Below are 11,217 nucleotides of genomic sequence, written 5' to 3'. Positions count from 1 at the left end.
CCCCCCCCCCATGAAACCTGAGATAGTAAATTAACTTTTACATGAAACACTTTTTTTTCTTTACCATTTTTATATTTTAGAATTTTGACTTGAAAGTCATATTAAATGACTTTCAACAGTCATTATACTAAACATATTATAGTGTTCGTATAAACACTATAAACGTATTATACATACGCTGCACACACACACAAGTCATAATATTATGATCATATTTAGATACTTTATTACTACTTTGATAATTTTTACTTGGGAACATATTATTTAGGTTTTCTACAACGGTTGATTCTAAATCGGTCGTCTGGTCCCGATAATTGAGATAGAAGCCATATAATTGTCTATTCAAAGTTTATTTTGGGTATGCCTATTGCATACTCGGCTCGCCAATCATTTAACACAAGCACCTTATTGTGTAAAACTAATAATTATTAGTAAATAGTTGGTCGTTGCCCGTTGGTGTCTCACTGTTTTACTTACTACTCGTTTATTCGTTTATATTTGACATTTGTATTATATTATATTTGTTTTATTTTAATTTGACATCATTCTAAGACGTCTAAACATTCCATTATGGTAAGATATTTTTAGTATACCTAAGTGATTGGACAGAAAATATTCTAATATCTAATATTTATGTTCCTATATTAGTTCCTAGCTCCTAAATTGTTATTATTATTATTTATTATTATAGGTAAATTCTCTAACAAATAAGTAGACTAGAAAAATTAATTATTTTTTTTTTACTTGAATCAAAAAAACTAATGTCAACCAGACTTAAAAATACCGATATCAATACAAATAGTAGTCAAATGATAGTGATAAGATTAAATATATTTAAATTTGCTGACCCCCCCCCATAAAATTTTCCTGTCTACGCCACTGCCCTGAACCCCCCTAGATCCGCCCCTGATACCTATACAACAGAGATCGACTGGTCGATCTTTCTAGAAGTATAGGTCAAACGTGAATAAAAATTAATTTAACCATTATAGGTCGATCGACGATCGCATTATCGGATACCTAAAATATTTTCCCTTGAGATATTTTTTATAACATTGCAGTCAATGATTGATAATGAATTAAGATAATAGTAAGTAATATAATACATTAATTTAAATCTAAAACTACTATATTTTCTTGTATAAATAAAAATATAAATTGTATACTTTCCCTCTTACATTAAAAAAAAAATTTTCTTAATTCATAAAATTATTGATTTTTAATATGTATTTCTCCTGATTTTGGGGAGGTTAACCTCCCCTCTTCCGTGGATCCGCCACTGCTATATATTATATGATGGTTGTCTATTCTACATTATTTGTCGATCTTTCTGCAAAATACTGTATAGTATTTATTAAATTATATTCAACTAATTTAAGCGGGTTATTGATATTTACTTCTATAACACTACAAATGTAATTTATACCGTTGATAAGAAATTCTATAAAGAAAAAGAACAATGTTACCGTCATTATAACTCGTTTTGCTACTACTAGACGAAAAAGTCGGTCATTATATTGCAGATTGTAACGTGCTAATATTTTAATCGCGGAATAATATTTTCATACATATTAAAAGTATAAAAAATAAATTTAAACAAGGGCGTATTTAAGTTGAGGCCATAGGAGGAGGGCGAAACAAATTTTTCTTCAATACTAACTTAAAATTAATTTACAGTTCATTACCTACAGCTCATAATGATAACATAATATAATGATAGACTAGTAATTTATATTCTTAATTATTTATATATTTTATTTTTTAAATAAATCAATGTATTGTATTCAAAAAAATACGAACCATGGGGAGGGGTTGAATGTCCCCTTCGTCCCCCCTCAAATACGCTCTTGAATTTAAAAAAATGCTAAAATACTCTATGTATAATAACATCTATGTTATCAATTATTTTACAACACTTAATCCGCAGTGGTTATAAAACATGTAACCATATAAGGCAACGAATCACACTGTTTCGTCTGCGAGAAAAACTATTCGAACCCGGGTTAAAAAATATATTTTTTAAACCACCGTCCAAACGTCATAGCTCCTCGTTGAGGGGCCAACGTATTGCAAATCACATCGTCCGTTCTTCCCGGACCGGCATTAATATAAACGTAACGGTTACCTTTACCGCGTTACAAATTATATTGGTTCATATGAACCGTACGAAACGTTTGACGAGCGTGCGTGTAATTTTGGAATAACGGTGCCGGGATCTGACTCCTGGATGGCGCGAATGCGTTTTAGGGACCACTGGGTAAGCCGAGTCACAGTCGACGGACGTTGCACTTATCTGAAACGCACACGTGACGCACGTCCGCACTCTATCCCTTCCTCGGCGGCAACGACGACGACAACGCTTCTGTGCGTCTGATAATAATAATTAATCGCTTCGGTCGCCCGACGTTGCCGCGGTTGGGATGATGTTTTTCGTGGACCCTCGTGTTCGCGCGTTTCATAACCGACAAAACGCGTGTGCTTTATGCCGCCGGCCGCCGCGTATGTCCCACTGCCGCCGTCCAAGCGTCAGTTAATCAGTCGACGTCGAACTGTTTGTACTCGCGTAATGTTAATCCGTTTTCCCGTCCTCGTCGTTGTCGCGTGTGAACTATTATGTTTTTTTCCCATTTTATTAACTGTTTTGATTAGTGCGAAATTATTACTGATTAGATGTTTAATGTGTGCACGTACGGCTATTGCATTTTTAAGTTTATAATATTTTCGTTTTTCATACAAATACAACAGTTACGTTTATTATTGTAGAGGTATAACATCTATTGGTTTTGTCCACTCTGTTCGTTTGTTTTTTTCTTCGCAATGATCTTTGTGATGTACACGGACTATTATTAATTTTACGATTTGTTCTATGTTCTATCGATTCCAATTGAAATGCTTACCAACCGGCAAAACATAAAATTTAGTTATTGCGTTGTTGACGATGAAACGATCACCGGGGTCAGGGTAGAGATAAGAACAAATATGAAACAACGTGGTAATAACCAATAGGTAGTAGGTATCGATTGAAATTTGATTTAAGCTATTTGTGGGTATCGTCAAAAATTATTTAAATTTTATTTTCACTATGATAATTTCAAAAACCTATTGAATCAATACTGCGTTTCTCTTTTTATTCATTGTACTTAATCGACTCACGTTGTCGGTGAAATTGATATCACTGAATGTTTCGTTCATTTTTCCCCTTCTTTTACCGTTTCGATTTACATCTGTTACCAAGGACTTGTACTATTTATATTGGCCATTCCAATTTAATATATTACTTAATATTTTAAACTGCTCTGGACTTGTGACCTTCCTGTTGGAAATATTTGTCGTTAGTGTGTTTACTGTTGATTCGTTATCTCTTGTTATTAATGTTATCACGTGCAGTAATCATTGATAAATATATTCAATTTCATTATTTAAAAATTAAGTTTAAATTGTAATTTTTTCTCATGACTACCATTCTTGTTTTCACTTTGGTCTTTACTTGCAGAAAGCGAGTATAATATTATGGATGACATACATATCTCAAATAACACCATTTCTCTTTCCAAAGTCCTGCCGCATTTTTTCATTACATTTATAATTGTTAATGTATGCATACATTGTGCTCGACAATTCTTTCCGTGTAATAGAGTTAGTGTACGTCTGTGTGGAATAGTTTATTTAAATATTTTAAATGCTTTTTAGAAATTTAAACCACACTCTGGTATGGTAGTTCGTCGTTCGATTAATTTTATCGTTATACAATTTTTAATCAGTCGTCCATGTTATTGACTGGTTTAAAGTTGAAAAATATCTACAATCTTGTCATTCATAAATACCTTGTTGATAATTTATAATTTGGTCCAAGCTAATGTTTATATTATCACGTGTATCATCGTGGCATTTAATCGGTGTTTCCTAGTTGCGGACAAAGTTACAAAAACCATGCGAGTTGCGGACGAAATCTAAAAAGGTAACATATGAATTGCGGACACAAATTTCCATACTAATTGCGTACAAATTTCCAAACGTTGGGAAATTACTGATAAACTACTTAATATTGACGATATATATAAACCTATGACATTATTGGACTGATTATTTATCAACATTAAGATTGTACCGGTGCTTTTGAGACGGCTGTCAAAAAATATGTTTAATCAGTTTAACGACAACCTTACTCGTGCTTGCTTAATATCTGTCGTCTTTGAAAAATGTACAGTTTCCTCCAGAAATATGGGCAGAATTTTCTTCATCTATTTCACAAACCACAAATGCTTGTAAAAGTTTCCATGCTAAATTTAATGGTATGTTTTATCGGAGTCACCCTATATATATCAGTTGATCGAGGCCTTAAATGAAGTACAGACTGGTAGGTATATTAAAATGAACTGTACTGCTGTAAGAAATTTAAAACGAGCCAAAAGAACTGTCGAAAAGGAGGATATTATTAGCAAACAAATATTGCAATATTCAAATGGTGAAATCAGTAGATTATCATTTATACAAACTGTTTCAAAAAAAGTTTGCCACAAAAACTATAAAACCTGTCAAAAAATAAATAAATAATAACAGTAATCTATAAATATTTTTATTAAAAAAAAACTCTGTATGCAACTAGTATTATGATAAAGAAAAACGTGTCCGCAATTGTTATGTTACAATATTGACCTGAATAATTTCGTCCGCAACTAGTATGCGTCCTATTTAGTTGAAAATATATTGTAACACCTGGAAGCTGGAATCAACAGGCTCCATCGTAATTTAACTAGACCATGGTAGATTCATATATATGCACTAAACAGTTAAAACTTGCACTCGTATTATGCTGCACTATTAAAAGTGTAATACTGTGCAATACGTATTTATCGATGTAGCCCCTTTATTTTAAAATTTTCAAATATTGTAGTTTTCATTAATTAATTTAAGTAATGATATTTTATAAATTATTATTTTGAATAGAATATATTATTATTATTATTATATAATTTATTTAATCATTATTATTATTCGTGAAGATAGTTTTTTGGTTTTCCCGATGCTAATCCTACTTCATTGGAAAATAGATTAAGGTATTGGGTATCAACTTCATTACTTGTGCACATGAGTGCTAACTATACTTATTTTTTTAAATTTAATTTCACAATAATATTTCTAATATTTATTCAATACCTAATAATCTAATTTATTACTATAACCAAGATATAATTTTTTGTATGCCTCTCGTCATATGAAGTTTCTAAATGTATTTTATCATTTTAGTCCAAGTTTTAGTCCTACTACATACAATAAAACTAATAGCTCATATTTTCTATTTATTTCCTTATATTTTCTGTGATTAATATAATCTCTTCTTAACTTACACTACGTCTGTAAATTGTTTTCTAATTTCCTAGATAGAACGAAATAAGTAATTAATTTACAATTAATTTTAGTTTAGATCAATTACAAATAAAGGTCGTTCTTTGCTCAATTTTCATTAATATATTATTTTAATTTTAATTTAAAAAAATTGTGTTGATTAAGTAATTATTAATTAATTTAATTAATATTTGTTATAATCTAAATTTGGTTCCTTACTTAGTGCTTGTTGAATATTTATCAAATATTTCATATATATGTTAATTCAATTTGTTGAAATCAAACAGCTTAAGCTTATTTATTTATTAGTTATTGAAGAATTATTTTCAACCAAAATAATTATTTGGTATAAGTGCATATTTTACTCTCATTTTTCAGTAGTAACATTAGTGAGCATTATAATAAATAGTCTATTAAACATCCTGTTCATGTATAAAATTATAGGCGCCCTTTGTATATCATCATCATCGAACATTCTATAATCGTTACCAGAAAACATGTTCTTTAAAACCCTTCCTAAACCTCTTAGTTCTTTGGATAATAAAGTATATAAATCCTATTTAAAGATAATACTTATATTTTCCATATTGCATATATATAGACCCATTTAATAAATATGTATGAAAAATTCCAAAATGTTAGCAACAGCCTGTTAAAAATAAGTCAGTTATAATCGTAAATAAATAAAATTACATAATTAAACGATTGTAGTAATTTTACAAAGAATCTTATTATAACAATGACTATTTATCAATATTCAATAGTAAACTATTTTATTTTTTTTCTTATACATACACAATAATTAATTGATAATATTTTAAAATTGTTTAAACATTCCAGATAATTCCATATTAACTTATTTGTCCTATTTTTTTATACACATATTACAGAATAATCTAAAAGTGGACCCACTGTCTATTTTATTATCTAACTGTCATTTAAAAATGCTTGTACATACAACAACATTTTTCAAGATTCGGCTGTACTAAAACGATAAAAACAACATTAATTATTTTATTAAATCTAGAAAATGAGTTCTGAATTCTTTTTGTTGAGATAATGGTATTATTTTACTCTTCCCTGTTTAATACGAAAATAATGGAAATAAATCAATAATAAGTATAAATATGTCTTACACGCCGAATCAAATAAAAACAACCCGTTCTATTTACATGCTTCATTATCAATTTAATTCATTTTTGGTTTATTTTCGATGCTTAATTGTATTCCTGTCATACGATTTCTCTTTTTCTTTCGCTGAATAAAAAGATTTTGCATGGATATTTGCTGTATTTTTCTCAAATCGTTACATAATCGCAATTATTGAGATTTCTATTTTAGAATAATGAGATGTTTATTTTAAAAACTAGGTAATTGATACGAAACATCATAAAAATTTCTAGAACACATTTTATATCATTACATTTTCTGTATTTTATATCTTATACATAATTAAGCGTATTCTGGATGTTTCCTTGTTATTATTATTTAAAATACTTTTGTTTATCTTTTTTAATTGGCACCTCTAAATAAGAACAGTTATTAGACTATTGAAAAAACAACTATAATAATTTAAACTTTAAATATTAACTTTTATTTTTGGGATTGGTTTTTAACGAATACTATATATCTCTTACAGAAATGTCAATTTACTGGTTAACATCGCGAATGACAATAACCTAAAACATGTTGGCCCAGAACGACTAAAATATATTTGCATATATTCTATTTATAACTTCTATCCGTTGTGCCGGCGTACCGTGTTTTATTAAATAGCGTGAGGAATATAATAATTCCACATGGATCATAAACTAAACAGCAAATCTATTGTTACTAATTCTATGTCTGATTCTGAAATGCCGTTTTTTGACTTGGAGTCGCAGCGGCTAGATTTCGATAACTACGTCTTCAATACGAGTTCAGACACTGATACCAGTATTCTCGACTGTAGTCTTGACGAAAGTTTCCAACAAATAAAAATTGATTTAGAATTGCTACATAATTCGACCTCAAAAAAGAAAAATCACCAAACAGCTTGTGATAAACCATCTGTTGTAATTGTTGACGAGTCTCCTGAAATCGATATAAACGAAAGATTTGATATCATGAAGGACCTAGTTCAAAATTATCGAGCAAAAGAAACGGAAACTTTAAGACAATACATCATCGAACTAAATAATACTATAGCTCATGTAACTAATAGTGAAGGTAAAATATGCAATGTGAATACAATTTTTCGACAAATAAATATCTAGTTTTGATATCCTGTACTTATAAATAAATATAAAGGTGTAATACAAATGTATACATATATATGTCAGTATGCTTAAGCTTAACTTACACTTATTTACTTATATAACTTATATTTTCAGGCATGGTGAAAAAATGTGAACGTTTAGAACTAGATATCTCTAAACAAGAAAAAATACAATTGCTGAAAACTGATATAGCAGCAATCAAAAGTCATTTATTGTCATTCACGCCTAATGATCAGCCCGATAGTAATGTGCAAAACAAAAATGAACTACAAGTACTAATTCACACTGCTAAGGTACAGTAGTATTTAATGAAATAATATGATTTTAGTGATATTTTTAATTTTCCTTTGAATTTCAGACTGAACTATCAAATTTAGAATTATATTGGAATAATTGCAATAAAGTAAGCATTACTGAAGAGTTAAACAGACAATTTAATGAATCAAATGATGCTAATGCTGTTCTAAGACATTTGAACAAAGAAGTCGCAGATCTTTATTCTATTTATACTAATGCTAAGCAAAGGCAAGTAGTTATTAAAGGATTTTCATTTGTATTATATTATTTTAAGATTTTTGTCATTCTTATTTTAATTGAAAAAATTAATAATTGTATGTTTTTTTTTTTTTTTATTATTATTATCTAAATATTGACTGTTTAACGGTATTGAAATTATTTATAGATATATTAAAAATTGATAGCTTACATTCAAATTGTTAAATGTATAATATTGATTATTTTCAAAAATAGTGATTATCACATTTCTTTTTACACAATTTTTTTTTCTCGACTTTAGAAACCAGGCAATTTAATACAAGCTCATTTATACTTGATTATAAATAAAAAAATATTTCTTAAAACTTGCTTCAATAAAGTATCTTACTTTTGTTTAAGCTTATGATTACAGTTTTTATACAAACATAAAATTATGATTAAATTAAATTAATATTGTAATTATATTTATTAAAAATAGGATATTAAATTTACATTTATTATATTAAACTTAATTTAATCATTTATTTAAATGAGATGAATGATGGTCATTATTGATTTTCTATATTTTAAATAAGATTATTAATACTAAAGTGTTATTACTAATGTTATCTATAAATTTAAAATTATAAAAAAAAATATTCTGTATAGCCATCACTCTTGCCCTGCATGAAAAGTGTAACAATGAATAATAAATACTAGATTTTGTGTTTTATCCCACCATTGGTATAAAATAAGTAGTGGCAATTCATCAACCTAACAAAATTAAAATTTGTTTCAAATATTTTTGAGTTACTCACTATCTATGATGGTTTTTATCCAATTAACATATTCCTGATTTAAAAATAAATATCTTGTCTCTACATCTAAATTTCCGCAATCCATATTAAACGCCCAAATCTTCCAATTGTATCTTTGACTTGCAATTCCTATTAATTTACTATCACATATCATAGGACAACCAATGTCTTCTTCGCAAAATTGTACATGACTTCTTTCGGGGCATAACCATTTATTTATATCACTGTTATCATTGTTTTATTAAAAATTAATTATTCATTACCAAAAAAGAATATTGTATACACATATATACTTGTAACTTTGTCGACAATATCTAGATACTGAAATAGTATTGTTAGATACTGTTGTCCATTTTTTATAGTATTTTATTTCTTTCATATTTGATTGAATACTTGTACCATATATGGTACACTGTTTTTCTTTCCAATTAACTTCACTATTATGTTCAGTAAAAAAATTGTAATAAATTGTGTTGTTAAAATTTGTTCTACTTGATTCACCAAATCCATCAATCTATTCAACATTTTCTTGTATAATAAATACAGAAATATGTATTATAATATTTGTAACCTATATTTATTACTTGAATTAATAACACTCCATTAATTTCATCTTTAAACTGCGGTGTGAATAAAGCTCTTGCTTGATACACAATTTCTTTGTTGCAACTTTGAGCCTTAAAATTATAGAATTAATTATATATTGAATGATAAGTATTTTTTTATGTATTTACTGTAACATATTTTGCATTAAATTTTCGTAAACAAACTTTTTCTGTCAGCATAAAATTATTGCTTATTCTAGTTGCACAACACATTATTATTTCTGGTAAATCAGGATGTTTTTCATAGATTTTGTATATATTCTTTAAATCCTGTGGACAAAACGTTGTTATTGGTGTATTAGATAATAATTTTTTATAGAATAAATTTGTCATATTTATAGTTTTGAGCATGTATCCAAAAAATAATAAAATATAGTAAAATATAACAAAAATCATTTTATTGAATTATAAAACTATTACTATATATAAACATTTTATAAACAAATTTATTTAAACTTGAATACATGGTTACAGGTTAGATAGTGATATATCAAGGTACCAGAATGCATTAATCACATGGGTTGAATGTGACAAACAATTAATGGAACTGGAAATGAAATTTAAAGGATTTGGTGATGATGGCGGGGTTAGAGGAAACCCAAAATCTGGAGGTTTTGGATCAGCGTCTGACAGTGGCATGTCAGATTCAGGGTCAGAACATGAACTTAATGAACATGAAAAACGATTAATTAATCTTAAACAATTAGCCAACAATTTAATGACTATTATGACTCCTGGAAATGAAGCTCTGTCATCAATACTAGTTGTAAGAAGAAGTTAATTTACCTTTAAAATCTTATTAAAATTATTATTTTACTAAAAATATAATAAAAATAAATCATAATAATATTAATTTGTATTGTTTTCCATCATTATTAATTTTTATAATTTTGTAGAGAATAGAGAATAATGAAAAACAGCTGAAAGAATTACAGCAAACCTGCAAAGATCTCATAGGCAGAACAGAGATTAACCATGAAAATGATAAATTGGATGGAAATAAATACATAACTGATACTAATATGTGAGTAACTATATAAATGAATACAGTATATTAATAATAATAATTTTCATGTTAGTCATATTTTAGATCATATCATTCTGTATATGATCCAAAATTGAGGTAATATGAAAATTATATTATCGCTTTTTAATTTTAATTAAATAAGTCCACTAAATGTATGATTTACAAACACTAGATAGTTACAATTTTAGGTGATGCAAAATATATTTTACTCAAATTTTAAAATAAAATTTGAAATACACAGAAGTTAATAAAGACAAATAAATTTGTCTTAGTAAAATAAATTAAATTTATACTATTGATTAAAAAATTATTATCTGTTTAAAAAAATTAATCAAAAATTGATACTATTATGATTAATATTAATAAAGTGTTTGAATTGGTTTATGATTTTTTTTTTTGTCTAGCTACATTTTATTAAGAATTGATTACAATGTCATAAGTTTTATTCTTTTAACACACATACCTGATTTTTATTGAGATATAAATCTAAAATTACTTTGTATAAAAAATTAGGTACTGTTACAAAATAATTAACTAAAATTAAATAATCAAATGTTGTATTAGAACAGATATTATATTTCTGGGCAATTTTCATTTCTTTATTAAATGTTTTATAACTATTTTGATTTCATGCTGTTCCTGGTCTCCAGGTAAGCTGAAATTAATACTTATTTTCTACGTGTTATTCC

General features: G+C 27.4%; 1 protein-coding gene across 1 annotated transcript in view; it reads left to right on the top strand.

Annotated features, from left to right (window-relative positions):
• LOC112682208 overlaps positions 1-11,217 on the top strand; it is a 131,153-nt gene that overhangs the window by 100,502 nt on the left and 19,434 nt on the right. The window contains exons 18-21 of the mRNA XM_025552723.1: positions 7,719-7,897; positions 7,963-8,129; positions 9,976-10,267; positions 10,398-10,525. Coding sequence (XP_025408508.1) covers positions 7,719-7,897; positions 7,963-8,129; positions 9,976-10,267; positions 10,398-10,525 — 766 coding nt within the window. The remainder of the gene's footprint in view (positions 1-7,718; positions 7,898-7,962; positions 8,130-9,975; positions 10,268-10,397; positions 10,526-11,217) is intronic.

This window comes from Sipha flava, unplaced genomic scaffold (genome assembly GCF_003268045.1).
Source record: "Sipha flava isolate LNK unplaced genomic scaffold, YSA_version1 200_pilon_pilon, whole genome shotgun sequence".
NCBI lineage: Eukaryota > Metazoa > Arthropoda > Insecta > Hemiptera > Aphididae > Sipha > Sipha flava.
The sequence above is the reverse complement of the archived record's forward strand: the minus strand, read 5'-3'. Positions and strand labels throughout refer to the sequence as shown.